This window comes from Myotis nattereri (genome assembly GCF_964212035.1).
Source record: "Myotis nattereri genome assembly, chromosome: 5".
NCBI classification, from domain to species: Eukaryota; Metazoa; Chordata; class Mammalia; order Chiroptera; family Vespertilionidae; genus Myotis; species Myotis nattereri.
In genome coordinates this window covers 28,184,333-28,207,372 of record NC_138080.1, presented here as the reverse complement: position 1 = coordinate 28,207,372, position 23,040 = coordinate 28,184,333, and the positions used below count along the sequence as shown (strand labels likewise).

Genomic DNA, 23,040 nt, shown 5'->3' with positions numbered 1-23,040 from the left:
CACGTGAACTGATGTCCAGAGGAGATGGCCTGGTCTCAGCTGGGATTCTCTCCTGGGTCCATTTGAGCACCTAACAAAAGCATTCCCAACTGTCCGAGTGATGTGAACAGAGAGATTCATTAACCCCAGGAATTTTTTTTAAGTTGGAACTAGAAGAACAGCAATGTACAAGTAAAAGAGTCTCCCACAATCTCACCCTCCAGAATGTACTGACAATGTTTTGACATATATGCTGTCATTATGCAAGAAACATGAAAATATTGTTCTCCCACTTTTAAGAAAAAAAAAAAATCAGAACAGTACAGATTAAATCACCCCTGTCCTCCACCTCTCTGTCCCCAGAGGCAACCATTACTGGGAACAGGAAAAATCCTGCCAATTGTTAAAACCTTTATACACCTATATCTGTATCAGTCAGATAATTCTTAAGTAGGCCAGAAATTGCTAAAAAACAGTATATGGAATAAAATGAAACATGAGTCTTTTAAATTAAAACACTAAGACTTTTAAAAAATATATATCTTTTTTCAGCTCTCAAATATCCTATCTAATATCATGTATCTCAAATATCTCATCTATCCAAAGAAAACTGGCAAGCAGGGTGGGCTTGAAGTCATTAGTGACCCTCCACAGCAGGGCTGGTCAGACAGCCTTGTTTGGACCTCAGGCTACAAACCCCAGGGGAGCAGGGGACGGGCTTGTGGCTCAGGCCTGGGAAACCTTGCTGGCCCCAGAGATGGGAGCCGTCCTGGGTGACCTAGGCCCCGAATCTCTATTCCAGCTAGTCCCCTTCTGTTCCTTGGATATCCTCCATGGATGCTGGATGGGAACCTCAAATATAGCCTGTCCCCAATCACCTATTCATACCCTCCTAAACCTACACCTCCTCCAGGGTCTCACAGCTCAGAACACAGGCTGTCCACCACTCACCCAAGGACTGAGGACCGAGACTCTCCCTCTCCCACAGATCACCTCTGCCAAGCTCTACGAGCTCCACCTTCATACTGCTCTGCAACGCACCCTCCATGCCTGGCACTCTGTGTGGGTCACTACCCAGTGACTCACTAGCCATCCTGCCTCAGGCTCACTCCTGAGCATCCTCTGCAAGTCTGATTGTCCCATGATGGCTCCCCGACTTCGAGCCCCTCAAGGGGGACTGTGGGGCAGTGCATCACCTCCAGCCTCATCTCTTCCCAGCCCAAACTCAGGTCCTAAGATTTAGTCCCGCTGAAAACTCTCAGATCACTTCCTCCAGGACCCCTGCTCTGAGCCCCAACCCCATTTCCAGGTCATGGTTCCCTCCCACAGGCCTCCAGCATCCTGTGTCACTCAATCACAGGACTTCCATGTTTACTCTGCCACCTTTCTCAATCCTTATATCAGCTCTATTTCACTTACTGTCACATGCCCAGGGCCAGGACCAGAGCCAAACCTTTCAAAAACATTCAATAAAAATGGGAAATAGCTGTAATACTATCAACAATAAAAAATATATTTAAAAATTTTTTTCAACAAGAATCTGTCAGATACTGCTGAGAGAACCACATGCCACGCTCCTTCAGGTTCTGCACCAAAGTAAAGGGATGGACCAGGAGCAAAAATTAAACTGGACTGGGAGGCCAGGTCATGGCCTGCCTCTCTCTGAACCTCTGGACCCTGTTTAAGAGAACTGAGAGAGAAAGTGGAGTCTCTCCAGCTGCATGAAAGCTGGCTGCCTAATGCTCTGCCCAATCCCACCAACCATAAGCCCCTGTAGTCTAGCACGGGGGTGGGCACCTGGCAGGCACCCAAATACTTGTTAAATTAATCTGAATCCAAGGAGGAAATGAAAGTAGAGCAGAGAGGAAGGGTGGCCTGTCTTCAGTGCACAATAGCCTACAGCAGAGGAACAGATGAAATGCATAGGCAAGGCAGTGGTCTGCAGTTCTGCTCCCAACTCCACCCTCCACCCCCAGTCTAACTCCTGTCCACCATCAAGGTCCAAGTCAGGGCCCACTTCCTTGCGAGGCCTGACCTGGCTTCCCTTAGTCTCTGACTTCCAGGTCACCTACTTTTTCTGAGGGTAGTTATCTTTTTAAGAGTACATGTTATGCCCTGGCTGCTGTGGCTCAGCTGTTTGAGTGTCATTCCATGCACCAAAAGATTGATTTGTTTCCCGGTCAGGGCACATGCCTAGTTCGTGGGTTCAGTCCCCAGAGGGGGGTGTGCAGGAGGCAGTTGAACAATGTTTCACTCTCACATTGATGTTTCTCTCTCCCTCCCCCTTCCTCTCTCTCTAATATTTTTTAAAAGATTATATGTCACATCTGATCTCCATGTTTCTACCAGACTACAAACCTTTTAAAGGAAGAGATGTGTGGGTTTCTCAACATCTCTCCAAAGGCCTATCACATGACAGGCACTGCGAGGCTGAAAAACATCTATCCTTTCAGAATTGGGAAAAAGAGAGACCAAGCAGATGCCCACGGAAACCAAAGTGAGACAAATTTGATAGGAAATAAAGACAGTAAAGAGGGGAGGGAGGTGATGTAAGCTATGGAGAAATTTCTGGAAAGAAAAAAGTGAATGAGACCATGCTGGGCAAGGAGACAGGAAAAGGAAGCTGCGGCCCAGAACATGCCATGGGGCACTGCAGGGTAGTAGGCAAAAGCCCCACTGATGCCAGATCCCCAAAAGGCAAGGGGTGTGGCACCTACAGATTCAGTAAAGGGCAGGAGAAGCTGGAGAGGGGAAGGGAGGAAGACGGGAGTGACTGCTAATGATGGGCAAGAAGTTTGTTTACTTGTGGGATGATGAAAATGTTCTGGAATGAGAGTGGTGATGGTTGCACAACTTATGAATACACTAAAAGCACTGAACTATACACATTAAAAGGATGAATTTTATCATGTGTGACTTTTATTTTAGTAAAGCAGTTATTAAAAAAAAAAAGCCAACATAGAGGCTGTACTTGAACAACGGCCCTGGGATTCATCCTGCCACCCACCACCACTCCAGGCACAGCAGTTTCAAGCTTCCCTATGGGGAAATCCAGGTGATTCCATGCCTCAGGAGAAGAGTCAACTGTCTGGAAGAAGCTAAAGCCTACAGTATACAAACTGGACCCAGAGTAGAGCCCTTCTCGTTTAGGAAAACACTGCGGGTTTGAGTCCCAGTCAGGGCACATACCTAGTTGTAGGTCTGATCCCCGATCGGAATGCGTACTGGAAGCAATCTATCGATGTTTCTTGCTTCCTCCCCCCCCCCCCTCTCTCTCTCTCTCATCAAATTTTTTTTTAAATGTCCTCAGGTGAGAATTTTAAAGAAATGTTTGAAGCATCATCCCTGGTTCGATGTCTCACTTTCACATCTCTCCCTATCCCTCTTCCTCTCTCTAAAAATCAATTTAAAATATTTTTAAAAACAAGAAGCTGGAGTCATTGTCCTCAGGTCTAAAATATGCCCCCAAACAAAAATAATTTTAAAAGGGAAAATGAGGGAATAAGATAGGGCTTTTAGTACAAATATAGTACTGATAATTTTTTTAATTCCATGCAAAGACTAAAGCTAAGGAAATTTCCTAGAATGTAGAGCAAAAAAACATGTTTCTTAAAAGAAAAAGGTGAGACATGAAGAAACAATTCAGAAGGTCAAACAAATGCTAACAGCAGCTAATATTTATAAAGCACCTACTGTGTGCCAGGTACTATTATCAGCACTTGATACATATTAATTCATTTAATCCTTACAACAACCTTGAGGCAGATACAATTGTTTCCATTTTATAGATAAAATATTTACACATAGAGAATAACCATCCTAGAAAGAGAAAACAGATAAAATACATAGATGAAAAGAAATAATCAAAGATTAAAAAAAAACTTTCTGGAGCTAAATGAAGGACATCACAGAAAAAAACAAAACAAAAACAAAAAAACACCCTCAGAACCAATATCTTAAAAAGTAGCTTAAATGCTTCTAGAGAAAAAACAGGTCATTTACAATAAAACAAGAACCTAACTGCATCAGACTTTTCTGAAGACTACAAAGCAAATACTTTCAAAGCTCTAAACGATAGTAATTCTCAAACTAGAATTTTATACTCAGCCAAACTAGCACCCCAGTGTGAGAGCAGAATAACGGTACTTTCAAACATACTAGGAGTCAAAAAGTTCACTTCCCACTTACCTTTCTTGGGAAATGTCCTAAGTCAGTGGTCAGCAAACTGCAGCTGGCGAACCACATGCAGCTCTGTGGCCCCTTGAGTGTGGCTCTTCCACAAAATACCACATGGGTGCGCATGTACAGTGCGATTGAAACTTCGTGGCCCATGCGCAGAAGTCGGTATTCTGTGGAAGAGCCACACTCAAGGGGCCAAAGAGCCGCATGTGGCTCGCAAGCCGCAGTTTGCTGACCACTGTCCTAAGTAATCAATCTCTTGGGATATTACTTGTGAAATTACTCCAGAAAAACAAAACAAAACGTAAGGTAACAAATAAATTCGCTCAGGAGAACAGTAAAGGAACATCCCAGCGGGGTGACTAGAGAGGTGGCTTTGAGAGGAGCCAGCCCTTATTAGAGGAAGGAAGACAGAGAGAACCAGAATGAAATATTCAGGGCGGGAAAAATCCATTGACTAAATGAAATGATTGAGGATAGAAAAAGTGGAGGTATGATGAAGACACAATGCAATGGGAGAAAAGGGAGAAGCAAAGGGGTATTCAAAAAGTTAGGGCCCAAACATGAAGCAAAAGACCCAGGACTGAATTTTAACCAAGAATGATAAAGAAAGAACCCATCTGCCTTGACATTACCTTGAGTGTTCTTCTGTGAGTGACCCAGAGTTCAGACAGAATGAATGAAAACCTGGCATCCTGACTAGCCCAACAGTGAACAAAGTCAATAAAGTCAATACTGCTTACTGATTTCCAGCTTTTAGTCAATTTCTGAACCCGGTGAAAGTCTCGGTTTGAGTTCAACAACTTTAGCAACTTCAAGGAGGGGTGCTAAGATTCAAAGAAAGACAGGGGTGCTCATGTCCTTCTCTTCCTCAGCAGAAAGTCAAAAACTGACAGAAGCTGGCAGCGCCTACCTAATCCTTTCAGCACCAAGGAGATAGCAGCAAACTGAGGCAGGACACAACTCAGATGAACAAGGTAAGTAATATAAATATGTTAAAATGGTACTAAAGAGAAAAATAAAATAGAAAAAAAGGACAGGAGCATGTGGCTATTTAGGTGTTTTGAACAAAGAAACTGTGAGTTAGACCTGGCAGCCAGAGGACTTGTTTAAAATGGGTGACAGGGAGCCTTTGTGGAGAATCCAAAAGATAAGCAGGTATGCTCATTATTTAAAGTCACAAGGACAATCACCACAAAATGAATCACTTAACCATAAAACATTTAGAGCAGATAATGAATAAAAGGAGTTGGGAGTTTAGTATAAAGTCTAGCTTTTCATGCTGGTAAATTAATATTTTTTAAATTTGAAAATCAAGAATTAAGAAGCCAATTCACTTCCACTAACTTAAAGTATTCAGGAAGAACACAGTCAAGACAAAACTAGAAAGACTGGCCCTGGGCAACGTGAACAGTGGTGGCCCAAGAAATGGAAACGTCCCACCAGGCACGTTCCTCTTATGTGTATTTATCTGATTGAAAGATATTTTTTTAAAGTACATAATGTATAATTTCAGAGCCAAGAGTCCTGTAAGAAACTCATTCACTCTTTTTCATCTTCACCCAAGGATATTTTTCCACTGATTTTTAGAAAGAGTGGAAGAGAGAGGGAAAGACAGAGAGAAATATCGATGTGAGAGAAACACATCGATTGGTTGCCTCCTGCATGCGCCCTGATCAGGGCGCTGACCAGGGGGAGCCTGCAACAAGGTACATGCCCTTGACCGGATCGAACCTGGGACCCTTTAGTACGCAGGCCAATCCTCTATCCTCTGAGACAAACCATCTAGGGCCTCATTGACTCTTTAAACCAGGGGTCCTCAAACTACGGCCTGCGGGCCACATGCAAATACAAATATTGTATTTGTTCCCGTTTTGTTTTTTCACTTCAAAATAAGATATGTGCAGTGTGCACAGGAATTTGTTCATAGTTTTTTTTAAACTATAGTCCGGCCCTCCAACGGTCTGAGGGACAGTGAACTGGCTCCCCCGTTTAAAAAGTTTGAGGACCCCTGCTTTAACCTGTTCCATTTTTCATTGACAACTGGCAGAGTATAATCCAATCAAGTTTTGTTCAACACAATAAATAGCCAACCAGACATTTACTATTTCACACAGTGTGAGTAGACTTGGCAAACACCATTCAACTACTAATTTAAGTTCTACCCACTAACTGACACTCACTCATCACCCATTTTCTTGGAGCTTGGAACTCAGAGACTATGCTGCTTCCACATGACCATAAGTGGGATACGGGGCCTCTCTGAACCTCAGTTTCCACATCTACCTGGCAGGAATTCTGGGACGTGCCATGTTGCAGGGCTGTCATGAGCACAGCACACAGACCAGTGAGTGCTTGACAAATGCAGACCACTATTAATATTACTTCTAGTAGCTGCTTGGTTACTGACCCTGTAGGGGCAAAAATGAACTAGTTTAAAGGTGAATGGATATAATCATCCTGAGTCCACTGGGAGAAAAGGAACAGGACAAGCGAGGGAGATGGTGAAAGAGCTGGAGTGGAAGCTGCTAGGGAAACAAGGCGGGCCCAACTCACAGGAAAAAGGCAGCCAGTTTCTACTCTGCTGTTAAAGCTCAACAGCGGCCCTAGAGGACTCCCAAATAAATGGGCATGGCCGGGTGCCAAAACAAACAGGCGCACTACCACGCAGGCCCCCAGGCCAGTGTGTGAACCACTGCTTTAAGTACAGGCAGCTTACCTGGCCCACTGGAGGCTGTTTCCCCATCTGTAAAGGAGAGCTATGGGGAGAATGAATCAAGGCCCTGCAGGAACCCTAGCTGGTTTGGCTCAGTGGGCAGAGCGTTGGCCTGTGGACTGAAGGGTCCCGGGTTCAATTCCAGACAAGGGCACATGCCTGGATTGCGGGTTGATCCCCAATAGGGGGCATGTAGGAGGCAGCCAATCAATGATTCTCTCTCATCATTGATGTTTCTATCTCTCTCTCCCTCTCCCTTTCTCTCTGAAATCAATAAAAATATAAAACAAACAAACGACCCTGCAGGAAGTGCTTGATAGTGCCATGTATTATTATTATTATTATTATTATTAATAGGTGCTTTACAGGTATCTGCTGTCAGTAACATGTCTGCTCTCCTACAAGCAGCTCAGAGAGAAAGGAGAGAAAAGATTCGGGAAAAGAGAAATGAAGGAAAGAAACAACTGAACGCTGACGGAAGAAACCAGAAGAAATAACTACCATGCCAGTAGGAATCTCAGGTTGCCTTCCCTTCTTAACCAGAAGTTTCTGCTTCTGTAACGTAAGTCAGCTACTTGCTGACCCAGGCCCAGACCCAGGTCTGTCCAAGCTGGCTTCCGGCTCAGGCCTGGGCACCTAAACCCTGTCCTGCAAGGAGAGGGGTCAGCAGTGCAGCAGTGGCTCCCTTCATGCCTTCATCGACACATCCATTCAAGAAATATTTACTGGGCCCCTGTGACATGCCAGGCTTCACAACGGGGACTCAGTGATGAGAAGAGCAAACATGGCCCCACAGAGCTCATAAGATGGCTACCAACTATGTTCCTAAGATCCCCGTCAAATTCCCCAGGAAGTGTTCTCTGATCCCCTCCTCTCTGCCCTGTCAGACTGCCAGGTCACAGGAAATCCGAATCTTCGTGGAAGACGCGAATGAGGTGCTTGTGCTCATCAAACAACAGTCTGAGAGGTGACACAGAGACTTATGACACAGGAAAGGAAGACGTAAGAAACAAGACAGTGGTGAAATGAGCACCTTTCATGCTTTGTCCCCCCTCACAAGTATCATGAGTTCTTAAAATGGCATCTCTCATCAAATGTAGGCCCAATAAGCAATTCCTGATTACTCACCAAGTGGGTGTAAACCACCCATTCCCACCCACTGGCCACTGACTATGTTTTCTCTGGAGACTTCTCAGAGCCTGAGTCTAAATAATGACATGAGACACAGTCATCAGTTCCTTTGGGTTTTCCCTACTATGAACTCCATAGCAAAGGAGCAGAAGGGAGGGAGGGGGACCTTTACAGGGTCAAAGAAGGACCAAGTGCTGGCCGGTAAACTTCGCACTGGCATGCCGAGGGGTGCAAGCTAGAACCTCAGAGTGTGAGCCCACTGCCCCTGGAGAGAAGGTGAACACCAGCCTTGCAAGGAGTGACGCAAATTGGTTAGTGTTGTAGGCACTAGATCCTGTGGGGCTGCCTGGCTGGGCGGGGAGGGGGAGCCAGGGGCCACTCACCACGCTTGGGCTTGGGGAAGCTGTCATGCAGCCAAAAGACCACCTTCTCCACGAAGTGCTGGATGTCACATTGCTCGGGGCCGCGGACGAACACCATCCAATCGTGTGTGAACCCCTCCGTGGTGGGCTTCTTGCGCAGCTGGGCCCGGTGTCCCAGCTCTAACTTGACCTGGACAGTGCACTGGTGGGAGAAAGAGGCGGGCATGGGGTCAGCACAAGCCCAGAGCAGGAGACTGCCAACTGCCCATGAGGACCAGGTACTGTGTGCCTGTTTTACACATCTCCTCCCCTCAGCAAGCCCAAGCCATGGCTACGGCTCCTCTCCACCCTCCCCCTCACCTGCAGTTCCCTCTGCCTTATGTGCTCCACCCCTAATCCTCCCCATGACAGGCTCCTTTCTGTCACTGAGGTCTCGACTGGACTGCCCACCTAATATGAAACCACCCACCACCATCCCCATCACTCTGTCACATCATGTTTTAGCATTTTTCACTATCAAAAAGCATCTTACTAAAGGTTTGTTTCCTCGCTCTAACATTGGCTCCTCGGGGATGGCTCCTTGTACAGAGTTGCCATCCCTAAGGTCTCCCAGAATATACTGATACAAGAAGTATGATATGCCCTGGCCAGTTTGCTAAATGGTTAGAGCGCCAGCCTATAGACCGAGGGTCTCGGGTTTGACTCCCGGTCAAGGTGATGTACCTCAGGAACCAATCAATGTGTCTCACATTGATGTTTCTCTCTCTCCCCCTGCCCCTCCCTTTCACTCTCTCTAAAAATCAATGGAAAAAATATCCTCAAGAGAGGATTAAAAAAAAAAAGGCCCTGACCAGTTTGGCTCAGTGAATAGAGTGTTGGCCTGCAGACTCAAGGGTCCCAGGTTCGATTCCAGTCAAGGGCATGTACCTTGGTTGCAGGCATATCCCCAGTGGGGGTTGTGTAGGAGGCAGCTGACCAATGTTTCTCTCTCATCAATGTTTCTGACTCTCTATCCCTCTCCCTTCCTCTCTTTAAAAAAAAAAAAATCAATAAAAGTATATTAAAAAAAAAAGAAGTGCAATTACCTCCTTTTACAGATGAGAAACCCAAAGCTCCAAGAGTACGCTGCTAAGTAGCACACACAAGGGGGCCCAGTTGGTAGGGAACAGGGCCCAGACTCAAATCCAGGTGTGCGTCCCCAAGGGCCTGTTCCTGTAGCCACTCTGCCAGCTTGCCTCCCTGGTCAAGCCTCCCACACTCCTTAATTAATGCATTTTCATTCTCCCTTGTCCTACAGAATGCCTCCTGGAGAACAGAGACCAGCAGAGTCACCCGAGTCATCCACACAAATGGTGGCTCCGTTTTTTTGTTAATCCTCACCCGAGGATATTCTTTTTCCATTGATTTTCAGAGAGTGGAAGGGAGGGGGAGACAGAGAGAAACATAAATGTGACAGAGACACATCGATTGGTTGCCTCCCACACTCACCCCAACCGGAGCCTAGTGATACAGCCTGCAACCGAGGTACATGCCCTTGACCAGAATCGAATCCTCACCGACTAAGCAGGCCAACACTCTAACCACTGCGCCAAACCAGCTAGGGTTGGTGGCTCAGTTTTAAGAGCAGAATGGTGAGAATGGAGGGGTGAGGTTGAAGCCATCTGGGGACAGGTCCCAGGTGGACCTGCAGCCCCAGTAGTCAGGCTCCATTCATTATGCTCACGTCTGTCACTCTGCCCTGAAACATAAGGCAGCTCATGCTGGTTCCACTCCACTGGATACAAAGCCACAAAACCTCGAAGCACTGGCAACATCTTGGGGGAGGGTGGGAGTCAAAACACTGCCAGGGAACCAACTGTAAACAGCCATCTCCTCAGTAAGAGCCTCCCCAAACCTCCCATAGATACAGCTCGACACCTAGTATCAAATGCAGGAACGATACAAAGAAGCAGAGGCCAAGTGCACACTTGCTCCTAAGTGCTGAGATAATCAGGAGCAAGTCGTGGGTGTGTGGATGCCACACTCCCCAAACAAAGCTCCCCTGTGATGGGCTTCCCTGCTCTCCCTTGACCAGAAATCTCCCCCTGTTCACTATCTACCCTCTTTTCCACCCAACCCACTGATGACGTGTCCCTTTGGCCACAGTTCCTCTGTACCTGCCTCTTCTCAGCAATTCAGCAACCCGTTCAGTCCTCCCTCCCTCTTCACTTTCTTCTCACTGCTCAGTCTCTGCGATGAAAGCAGGGCAGACAGACAGATCCTATCTCTCACTGTTTCACAACTTTCCACGGCTCACCGCACCCTCAGAATGAAGTCCAAATGCCTCAGCACACTGGCAGTCTCCCACCTGTGTTTCTTCAAGTCTGAGATGCTCATTATTTTTCACTTTTTAACCCTTCTGAGGTCAGAGTGTACTGTGCAGTCCATGTATAAGTCACACACCCCAGCGCCACCAAGACCCACACATGCAAACACACAGAGAAGCTGGTACTAAGTCTGTGGTGTGCCCGAAAGGCTTGGAACTGGGGCAACACAGAAAATGCACACCACTTCCGATCCAGTTTAGTAGGATGCTAGCATCCCAGAACACATGCAGAATGTCTACTCCTGTCTGTCTCTGCTCCTTGAAGTCTGCAGCCTGTGTCCCACTCATTTCCCTGCTGATCGAATTCCACTCACCCCTTAAACCCCAGCTTAAGGGCTACTTTCTCCAGAGCGCTTTCCGACTGCTGTGTGCCCGCTTGGTCCTGCTGCTACTCCTGGGCTGTTCACTGCTGCCTCCCCAGGACTACATCTCAACCGTCCTTCTAACCTCTATCTTGGAATCACGGTACATGAGGCATCAACTATACTTAATGAATCAAACTAGAAGGCCTTCCTAGATCAATGAGTTCTAAGTGGTGCTTTCCAAGAGGAAGAGCCAATAAGAACTGTGTTAAGAATTAAAGGATGGTCCCGATATACAGAAGACCTAACAGAAGCTCTGGGTAACTCATGAGCAGCTGTAAAAACAGGGCAGGAGTTCCCCTGACACAGAACAGTCCCTGAGGGGCTCCTTGGGAAACAAGCAAGGAGGGCCTGGGCAATCTGTGCAGTCGGGGCTGAAGGCAGTAAAGAAACAAGTCCACATGAAGGCAACCAGAGGGTGTGGCTAAAAAACGAGGGTAAGTCGAGCCTGAAATGGGAGAACTCACAAGACCTCACGGTGGACAGAGGAGGAGAGAGGAGAGCAAAGGAAGCTCAAATAACTCTGAGACCCAGGTAGCTGGGATGCTCCTGGGATGGTGGGAGGGAGTATTGGGCCTATTCAAGTGGAAATACCTCACCTAAAGCTAGAGAGAAGGGGCCACACATCTGGATAAACATGTAATGCTCAAATCAACCATAAGCATCTGTCTGCACAGTGCCGTACATGGACAACATTAAACATAAACAAACCCAAGCAATATTTACATTATCCCGAAAGGCTGTAATCACCATCTACATGTCCATGTGTGTAAGAAACTCTGCCTTTCTCTCCCACCTGCTTCCACACTGAGAAATCGGGAGACAATCCCTGGACTGTTGGGAGGGTTACTGGTGGAAAACTAAATACACACAATCATAACAATAATTTACTGGCAAACAACTTTTTGTTCTTTGGAGTTAACTCCTGCGTAATGAGATACCTCCTCAGATTCTGTTATTCACCAATCCAGTGCCTTCCCAGCATTTCTGATTATGCAGGGTTCCTACCCAGGGCACACGATCAGCAAAGCAGTTATTGTGAAAGAATAGAGGCCACAGTTCCATCAGAAAGGGGAAAATGGAAGCACCAAAAATACACTCCACAGGCCAAAGTAAACAAACAGGAAGGTTCCGAAGCAGCGGTAGGTCATCTCTGTAGCTGGCAGGCCATGCCCAAAGCTTGTTGGGCAGCGGCATCTGTGCCCTAGAGGCTGGCATAAACTCAGCCTCCACACTCCCAGGTTCAAGGTACCAGTAACTGCAATACAGTGATGCACTCAGGAGAGGATCACTTCCCTGAATGCTGGAATCTTCTAAAAAATAAAGATGGTGGAATAACACAGATTGTGGGCTATTATACATATGACTCACTGATTCAGTAAGACATTCAAGCAACACTGAACTGGAGGCAAGCAAGAAGCTGAGCCCTGGCCAACTACTCTGACTTGTCAAGTCATAATAATTTATTAGTATGGCTAAGCCAATTTCACTTCCAAGGATTCTGCTCCTCCCTTCCTTACTCTTCCTGGACTCCTTCCCTGTCCATTAGATCCAAATAATTGAAGCAAATTAGCTATTTCTCTAGGAAGGGTAGCTGGCTAAAGGGGTTAACTGTTGGTTAGGGAAACCCGCCTGGGAATGAAGAACCTCACTGTTCAGCTGCATGGAGGCCCTTTATGGGACCTCCAGAGTGGGTGGCTGGACGTGGCTCTGTAGGGCTCTGGAGTTCTAACCTAGCTTCAGTTACTGCCATGTCCCAGCATCTTGGGGACCACTTTGCCACCCACTCCCCCAACAAAAACCTGGAACAAAGGGGAATATTTCATCCCAAAGACCTGTGGATGAAGATGGCGCAGCACACGGGCTCCAAGGGCCGTCTGGGGACAGTTCACCATGGGCAGAGGGCCTCAGCGGGCACTGCCGTCTCTCCAGGCCAACTGGCAGAGGGCACTTGGAAAACAAGGCCAAACTCCTAAGTCCTACAAGCCAGGCAAACAGATCCTGGCTCTCCAGGAATTTCACTGGAGCATAGAGCCCCCCACCCCCCAGGGGGGACTTGAATGACCTCCACCTGGCAAAGAGAAAGAGCCAACCTGGTCCCAACAGCTCCACTCCTTCAACGACCTTTCTTTGTCGGATCCTTTCTGTACCTTGTGAACCCTGCCCTCAGCCTGAGCCCCAGAAGGCAGTTCTTTAGCAACAAATTTATCTGTAAGATTTTCCCTGATTTCTGGTGGGAATTCTCAACAGATGCCCTTTCCTCTGGGAATTCACTTTACTGAGTGGCATAATTAAGCCTGGAGTTTGGCTACAACGTCTAACTCCCACAGATGTGACAATCCCCTCCCCTCCCAGAAAGATAAAGCACCCAAGAGCATTTCCCCTCAGCAGTCAGGACTGGTTTTGCCAGGTCTACCTGGACCCAGCAGATCGCTGGCAATATGGTCCACACTTACAATGGGAAAAAGTCCTGGTCACGTGAAGCGGCAGTGACACAGACCAAATAAAATGCTCTTCGCAGAACTCCCTCCAGCCCGGGGGGGGGCGCTCAGAAGCAGCCACAAATGAATGTGGAAAAGACAGAAAATGAAGGATGGCCCTCTCCAGAGGAGGGCAGCCTGCCCAGAGGGGGAACGAACCAAGCTGCATGAGACACTAGTCTTCTAACTGCTGGTACCCAGGGGGACAGCAGCCAGCACCTGCACCCCTCTTTTGACTCTGTCCAGCCTTGTCCCTTTCACCAGGGGGGTGAGGTTAATGATAAAGGGACGAGAGGGAGCTCAATCAATGCTCTCTGGAAACTCTAAGTGTGCAGACCATGTGGATATGCAAATAAGCCTACAATCCTTAGATTTCAGGTTCCTGGGAAGACAGACGCTCACCAGCCCTCCAGGAAGGCTGGGACAGGGTATGTATTACATATGCAGGAGATGCCTGCAGACATGTAGACGGCAGGGTGTCGCCAAAGTTCTCTAGGGAGCAGTTCGGGGAATTTTTTTTAAACACTACAAACTCAATACTAAAGGCAACTGTGGCCAGGGTAGGTGGGCCTGGTTACAAGGAGCTGATAACTAGTTACTTTTATTTAACGAACAGTTAGCAAAGCTTATTCAAAATTGTGTTTCACGGACATAAAGGGAAATAGGGCTCGGGTCCCCGCCCTCAAGTACTTTACAACATAGTTAACTTCAGGACAGAAACTTGGCATGCTGACTTTCCAACCGGTAGTTTCAGACCTGGATGGGAGAAAATCCAGTCACTCATGTCAGTGCTCTGAACAATTCCAAGCATTTCTCTGCAAGGTCTCGGTAAAGGAGACCTACCTAAGAATGCCACTAAGGCCTGACTCCTTTGGGGGCCTCCCTGAGCCTGCATTTACACATCTGTAAAATGGGCCATCACCGTTAGAAACAAACCTCCCCTTCCGGAACAACAGAGTATGGTCACAAGCAATTGTTCCCAATGTCAAACTCAAGAGAGAACCTTTTGAAGAATCAGCATTAATTCAACTGTGCTTCAATGGGTTGGCCATCCACCCTCGGTGCCATGCCCAGTGCTTCTGTGAAGAAAGGACACCGTGGTCCTCTGGAGAACAGAATCCCCAGACCCTGACACCAGCTCTAGTTCCCCAGGCAGCCCTTCCCCATCCTCCCAGCATCTGCTTGGCCTTTAACTACGCCTGTTCCTTCCCTACCATCCTTGGAGATAAATCACACACCTAATGAGCAAAGATCTGCGCGCCTCTTCCCCCCTAAAAAACACACAAAAACCAAATCCCACAGACATCGGACGTGTTAAGTACAGGCTTGGAACCATAAAGACTTTGCCTACCCATGGGGAAAGATTTTGATGCTGAGAAGTTGGGTGCTCAGAGCAAAATGCAGCATTGCCTTTCTTAGCTGGGTTGGAACTTCTAGAGAACACAACAGGAAAGTAAAGAGAAGAAAGACTCCCAAAGCTGGCGGCCCTTCAGGAAAAATCCTGTTGTCCCTCATCAGGCAGAGGCACTTACAGGTCTGGGGCATCCTGAGAGAAAAAGGCAAGGCTGAGGCTGCGGGATCAAAGCCTTTACCATACACCAGAAGTCGCTCTGGGACACTGACCGGCAAGCCAACTTGCCGACGTGGGTAGGCTCCCAAATTTGCATGAAAACACACCAGGATGGAGAATCAGTCTACGGGTGACACATCCTTTCCTTTAGGATCAGTTTCACTTGCAAATACTTCTGCAAGGATCTAGACCAGCACGGTCCAACGGACCTTTCGGCCATCTCTCCATGCTGCCCAGTGAGGGGGCTGACAGGTCAGCGGTAGACTCACTGGGCACTGAAAATGTGACTGAAGCACTGATTTTTTTCATTCTGGTTTGTTTAACAAGCCACAGGTGCTGGTGGCCAGTGCTGGGCAACACGAATCTCACTCTCTCGAGTGTGTTCAACAGTCCACTCGGTCTCACCATTCCACTCACATACATGACAACCGTCCAGGGGGAATGGACACTCTTGGGCCTAAGACATCTTCCCGGGGAACCAGCATGTCAGGCAAGAGGCAAGAGTGACATTCTACACCCATGCAGTGCCCAACAAGCCCTTTCCGGAGGTGGGCTTTGTTGAAAGTGGACACTGAAGGTATACTTCGTTTTGTGTATAACTCCATATGAACTGAAGGCAACAAGCTCTGTACCTTCAAGGGGACTGAATTCACACTACACTGTAGAACTCCACTATTCAACTGTGATAAACTCTTCCTTCCCTCTGAAAAGAAAGGTAGTAACACCAAAACCACAAGGGAAATCACAGTGAGAGGGTGCCACAAACACAAGCCTCAACCGTCCTGTGCCGCCACGGGCGGCCAGGATGGGCAGGGGAGAGGTCTCCTGCCCTACACCCCAGAAACCTCAGAGACACAGCGCCTTACCAGATTGAGCCGCCTCAGTGGCGCCAGCAGCCGGGGACGCCTCAACCTGCCCTCGATAATGGCAGAGATTTCAGCTGCCACCCCCACAGCCCCACTACGCCTTTCCTGGCCTCAGGGCCCTGGAAGCCAGGGACAGCAGTGGAGGATGAAGAAATAAATGATCCAAAAAGGCCTCAGGTTCACCAGAACTGACAGGACTGGCTGTTTCCAGAAGGAAGGGAGGGGGGCCATGGGGAGAGTTTACAGAAGTTAGGGAACCACCCGGGGCTTGGAGCAAGGCTCCTGGGGAAGGGGGGGGGGGGGGTGAGGTGTGCTGGGAGGGCACTGGCGGAGTCACAGCATCAGGCTGGGGAATGGTGGAACACAGCGCAAGACTGAAAGTAAAGAGAGAGGCCCAGGGGTTCCGGGGAGACTGCAGGTCTGTTAAGGGAGGCTGGAGGAACCACACTGATGAGAGAGATCTGGGCTGGGGGACAGGGTGGGAAGGGTAAACCAGGGTTCCAGGATCATGGAGGGCCCAAGCAGCGGGAGAGGCGTTCGGTGCCTGAGGGGCGGGGCGGGTCTAAGAGAAGAGGGTCTGAAGGTGAGAGACAGCCCCTAAGGCACTGGGGACTCGGGGAGTGAGCAGGGCCTGAAACCAGAGGGACCGAGACAGCAGATAAGGCAAAGGCACCTGAAGAAGCAACCTCAGGCCCAAAGGGGGGTCATTCAACGCAGGCCTGGGTCCTTGTGGGCAAAGACCCAGGTCCTGGCCAGGCTTTGAGGACCGATGGACACTCGGGCTGAGGCAGGAGCAGGATCAGAGGGGAGAGAGGGCTCAGGCCTGGAAGACGATGAGCGGTATGAAGGCTGAGGGTTCGAGGAAGGAGCCGGCTGCACACCAAGGTCCCAGGGTTCTGGGGGGACTCAAACCCAGGCCACAGTTTAAGGGAGAGAACGGGCAGCAGGTTGGGGACTCGAGGAGCTTGAGGGGACTCGGGCCAAGGGCCCAGAAGGGAAAGGAGCCTCAGGCCAGCCCAAAGGAGAAAGGGGGTACAGGCTGGATCCGAGGAACCTGAGCGGTCCCCAGGGCGCTTGTGGGGACTCTGGGCTGCGTCCCCGAGGGGCGCCCCAGAGGGTTCTTGGCCGCACAGGGGCCCCAACGGGCGTCCCGGGGGCTCTGGGCGAGGCCTGCCCGGATCCCCGGGAGGGTCCCAGGCGCTGCAGCCAGGCCCGGGTCGCGGATGGGGGAGGGGCGCCCCTGCCCCACATAAAGGCTCGGGGAGCGGCAGGCGCGCACAAAGCGGGGCGGGCGGGCGCCGGGAGGGGGCGGGGAGACCGGGACCCAGGAGGGCCGGGCAGCCCAACGGAGGGAGGGAGGAAGGGGGCCGGGCGGACGGCGCGGCCGCTCCTCACCTGATTGTCCATGGCTGCCGCCCAGCCCCGCCCCCGGGCCCCGCGTCGCTCGCCGCCTCCGCTGCCGCCGCTCAACGCCTCCCCGCCGCCCTCATTGTCTGTCAGGCGCCGCCGCCGCCGCCGCTCCCGACCGCCCGCCCGCCCGCCAGCCCCGCGGAACCGGAAACCGCCGCCAGTACGGGTCGCGCACCGACCCCGGGCCCCCGCCGCCGACTCGGGGCCCGCCGCTCCAACTGACGGCCGCCTGGACCAATCAACAGCACGGAAGGCCGCTCGCGGGGCGGGTCTTCCGGCCTGGCGCGGGCCGGCCGGGCGGCTCTCGGAGGGACGAAGTCCTCAGCCAATGGGAGGCCAGGACCGGAGAAGCGGGAGGAGGCGGGGAGGGAGGCGCGAGGCGAGTCCGCTGGAGAGAACGCGAGGTGTGCGCCGCACGTGGAGGGGGGCGGGGGCGGGACGGGCGCGCCGCGCCTGCGCACTGTGGCCCGAAGGGGGGCGCTGCCTGGTGCCGGGAACCTCCCGGGCCAGAATCTCCCCAGGCTGGAGATGTGGTGTCGGTTTCCAGCTCTGGGGAGGGAGCCCCAGGGACATTTTTGTTTCCTGGTCGCGTGCCGCTACTACGTGATGGAATGAACTCTGAAACCCATTAATTTTCCTATCTTTGATCTGCACTGTGGCAAGCGTAGACAAATGGTTTCTGCCCCTAAGTCTCAGTTTGCACATCTGTAAAATGGGGTCAATAAAAAAAAAATGGGGACAATCATAGTATGGAGTGATACTAGTTGATGCTAATTTGGATGATGCAAATTGGAAATCGTGCTGCATTAAAATGATCAAGAGGGTCTCAATTTAACCCTCCAAAAACAATTTTGAACTTATCTATGATCCTATAATGTCACAGCTACTTGTAAATTATATTTAGATTGGATATAGACACGTCCCTCCATCTTTTTCACGATATTGTAAGCCACTTGCCTCTCGGACATTACTAGTATTAGGACTTCTGCCTGCGATTTGGGGAGCCTTGTGCGGTTATTTAAATTCCTTTTTATAATTAAAAATCGATTTGGGGTTCTGTTTGTACATTTGTGGGAGTTTTTCCTTCCACTTCTCATTTAAATGTCAAAGTATTCATTAGGTGGTATGGCTGGTACTTTGCGCTGAAGAACATGGGGGAAAAATCAATAACGTTGGATTGTCATGAAGTCCAGACAAAAACTCTGAATATCAGATTACTATCATAATAACACTATACCTTTTAAACTAAGGCAGGGTGTCCTGGGGGTGAGTGAAATGAAGATCATGCTGAGAAAAAAAGCACTAGCTACTTTAGTGTTGATACAACTTTAATGGTTTAACATCCTATAACCGGATGTAAATTGATCAGTGGGTCTATGTGGTCCTTGAACCAGCATGCTCAGCATCACCTGGGAACTTTGTTAGAAACGCCAATTCTGGTCTCCCTATATTTATGGAATCAGAAACTCTGCGTGTGTGGCAACACCCAGAGGTTTGGTTTAACAAGTTCTGCAGATGATTCTGACACTTAACTTTCAAAACCACTGCTCCAGGTAAAGAGACAAAAATGAGACAGGTAGCAATTTGTCTCTTAAGGAAGCTTGCAATGAAGAACCTTTAAGCTACAATTGTTACAAAGAGTCACCTTTTTAAAAGTTCAGACGGGGATACTAACTTGCAGACTGGGTTAAAAATCACTGAACTCCACTTAATAACACTTCTTGTTGTTACTGTATCTAGTTTATGGTTATTTTTGATGTGTAACAAATGACTTCTTAAAAGTGACACAATGTTTCCTATCTACATCAGTGTAAGCAAAGAAAAACATAAAGCAAATAGTAATTGGAGCATATGGTAGAATGCATGATTGATACATGTTATCTCGATGTTACAAATGCTGAAATTGATACATAGAGGGAGCTATAAGTGGACCCAAGTCCCACAGCTAAAAAGTAACATTTTGAACGCAGGGAGTCCAGCTTCCGACCTCAGACCTACTACTATGTTGTGTCTCTATCGCCCCCTAGCGGTCAGGTTTATTAGCAGCCAGAGAGAGGACTTGGCATTTACTCCCCTTTCACCTTGTGTAGATGGTTCAGCCCACGGAGATTTTTTTTCTTTTTAAATGCAGCATGCTCCCTGTACCTCTCAGATTCTTGCCAGCCACAAATGTACTCAGCACAGTTTCCTGCCAGCCACAAATGTACACACAGCCACTCATAGCAATATTGAATATGACCAAGCAGAGCCCAGTGGCTGGTTGGAGACCTACCTCAGATTAACTTCAACTCAGAACACCTAAACTGTCACAGTGGGGCTTTGGGCCCTCAGCCCATAGGCCATGGAGAGCTATGAATGGTTTTGGAGCCAATCCAAACTATGTGCAACAAGGTATTTCCCCCAGAAAAGGACAGTACACTAAACATTGCAATTTTTCTCTCTCTTAGTATCATTCTCCCTTTTTCCTGGCAACAATCCCTGATCTGGGGGCTCTTCCCAGGACCAATATGAGCCTATAAGGCATCTTTGTAGGAATATTTAAAAAAAAAATTTATTGATGTCAGATAGGAAAGGAGAGGAAGAGAGAGAGGAACATCAAAGATGACCGAGAATCATTGATTTGCTGCCTTCTGCATGCCCCCAACTGGGGATCAAGTCTGCAACCCAGGCATGTGCCCTGACCAGGAATTGAACTGCGATCTCCTGGTTCATAGATCGACACTCAACGTCTGGGCCACACCAGCCAGGCTGAATTTTTAAATTGCAGCCCTCCTAGGAGAATGCCAAGTCAAGAAGGCTTGAGGGAGGGCTTTAGCCCCCACATCCCCCTTTCAAACAGGAAGGAGGAATGAGGCTCTTACCCTCTCATGCCCCCCAAATTCCCCTCCTCTTATCACAAGAAAGCATGTGGCCAGTCAAGCACTAGCCAATCAAAGGACTACATCCCTCTGGCTACCAGGATTTTTTTTTTGGGGGGGGGGGGAGGGGGTTGGGGGGCCATGATCTAAGACCAGTACAGAATGGCTCTGGGAGCTTTATTAAATCTTAATTGAGGTAAAAATCATAACATAAACCTAACCATTAACCATATCAAAATATACAATTCAGCGGCATTTAGAACATTCACAATGTTGTGCAGCCTCCACCTGTATCTAATTCTAAAACATATTCTTCACCCCAAAAGGAAATCCTGTACCTTTTAGCAGTCACTCCCCACTCCCTCCTCTCAGCCTAACTACCACTAATCTGCTTTTTGTCTCTATGAATTTGTCTATTTCTGGACATATGAATGGAATCATACCATAGGTGATCTTTTGTGTCTGGCTTCTCTCACTGAGCATCATATTTCATGGTTTATTCATGTTGTAGTTTGTGTCAGCATTTCACTCCTTTTTATAGCAAAACTAGAGGCCCAATGCACAAAATTTGTGCAAGGGCTTTGGCCCTGGTCCCCACCTGCTGCTGCCACTGCCGAGGGCCTCTGCCGTGGCCCCTGCCCACTGCAGCTTTGTCCGGAAAGAAGGATGTCCAGAAGGATGTCCAGTCTAATTAACATATTACACTTTTATTATTATAAATAGTACTAGTGGCCCAGTGCACAAAATTCATGCGGGGAGGGGTCCCTCAGCCCAGCCTACACCATCTCCAATCAGGGACCCCTTGGGGGATGTCTGACTGCCTGTTTAGGCCCAATTCCACAGGGATCAGGCCTAAACCAGCAGTCAGACATCCCTCTCGCAATCTGGGACCACTGGCTCCTAACTGCTCACCTGCTTGCCTGATTGTCCCTAACTGCCCTCTCCTTCTGGCCTGATCTCGCCTCCAACTGCCCTTGCCTGCTGGCCTGATTGCCCCTAACCCCCTGCTGGCCTGATCTTGCCCCCAACTGCTCTCCCCTGCTGTTCTGATCGCCCCTAACTGCCTCTGTCTTGGCCCCACCACCCTGGCTTTGTCCAGAAGGAAGTTGGATGTCCGGAAGATGGCCAGTCAACCTGGTCTAATTAGCATATTACCCTTTTATTAGTATAGATAGATTATATAGGATAGGATTGCTTAAATGGGGGGGGAACCTTTTTCAGCAGGAGGAGATGCAGATAGGAGGAGATGCAGACAAAAATACATAATCTCTATATCTGGACTGATAGCCAGCCATATGCACTATACTGTCAAACCAGTCATTAAAAAATTGAACCACTTTCTTACACCTTACACCAAACAGCTGTTGCCCTTAAACACCTCCTCAGCCCCCACCTTAGGTTCTGCCTTCGAAGTTCACCCAGGGCCTTCCCCTGTCATGCACAGAGCAGGGCGGATCGGGAGGTTGCGATGCCACCCTCAGTCACGCTCAGGGTAGGGCCGATTGGGGGGTTGGGGCACCGTCCCCTGTCACACAGAGCAGGGCGGATCAGGGGGTTGGGGCGCCGCCCTCTATCACCACAGAGCAGGGCCGATCAGGGGGTTGGGGTGCCGCCACTCTCACACTCAGGGCAGGGCCGATGGGGAGATTATGTCTCTACCCTGTCACACACAGAGCAGGGCCCGTTGGGGGAGGGGGGGGTTGGGGTGCCGCACGCTATCACACACAGAGTCGTAGGGCGATCAGGGGGTTGGGGAGCTCCCCCCTATCAGGCACAGAGCAGGGCTGATCAGGGGGTTGGGGCGCCTTCCCCTGTCACGAACAGAGCAGGGCGGATAGGGAGGTTGTGGCCCTGCCCCCTGTAACACACAGAGCCGCAGGGCGATCAGGGGATTGGGGAGCTCCCCCCTATCAGGCACAGAGCAGGGCCGATCAGGGGGCTAGGGCGCCGCCCCCGTCACACACAGAGCAGGGCCCGTGGGGGGGTGGGGGTTGGGGCGCCGCACCCTGTCACACACAGAGCAGGGCCGATCAGGGGGTTGGGGCACCGCACCCTGTCACACACAGAGCCGCAGGGCGATCAGGGAGTTGGGGAGCTCCCCGCCCCCTCTCAGGCACAGAGCAGGGCTGATCAGGGGGTTGGGGCGCCTTCCCGTCACGAACAGAGCAGGGCGGATAGGGTGGTTGTGGCCCTGCCCCCTGTCACACACAGAGCCGCAGTGCGATCAGGGGGTTTGGGCGCTGCCCCCTGTCATGCTGATCCCGGTGCCAGGAGGCCTCGCGGCTCCACTGATCCTGGTGCTGGGAGGCATATTACCCTTTTACTATATAGGATAGAGGCCTGGTGCACTGGTGGGGGCCGGCTGGTTTGCCCTGAAGGGTGTCCTGGATCAGGGTGGGGGTCCGCACTGGGGTGCCTGGCCAGTCTGGGTGAGGGGCTGAGAGCTGTTTTCAGGCTGGCGGGTGACTGAAGCTCCCAACTGCTCCTTTTTTTCTTTTTTTTCTTTTATTCTGGGCCAGCTTTGGCTCTGACTCCAGCGCTGAGGCCTCTGCTGCTGAAAGCAGGTATCTGGTTTGTTTGGGTTCTATAATCAAAACACTGTATCAACTCCAGCTCTGAGATCCCAGCTCGGCTCGCTGAAAGCAGGTTTCTGGGGGTTTGTTTAGCTTCTATATTTGTAACTATGTTTCAAACTGCAAGTTCAGAGGCCGGCAAGGCAGGCGGGGAACATTGGTTTCCTCCGTCACTGAAGCAAGCAAGCC

At 49.6% G+C, this 23,040-nt stretch overlaps 1 protein-coding gene across 2 annotated transcripts in view; it reads right to left on the bottom strand.

Moving 5' to 3' along the window:
• MLLT1 (MLLT1 super elongation complex subunit) overlaps positions 1 to 8,490 on the bottom strand; it is a 77,847-nt gene extending 69,357 nt beyond the window's left edge. The window contains exon 1 of one of the 2 annotated variants that reach the window (XM_081092486.1): positions 8,389 to 8,490. In XM_081092486.1, the coding sequence (XP_080948612.1) occupies positions 8,389 to 8,485 (97 nt within the window). In that variant the 5' untranslated portion in view covers positions 8,486 to 8,490. The remainder of the gene's footprint in view (positions 1 to 8,388) is intronic. The other variant, XM_081092487.1, reaches the window with a different exon arrangement.
• Positions 8,491 to 23,040: the final 14,550 nt, after the last annotated feature.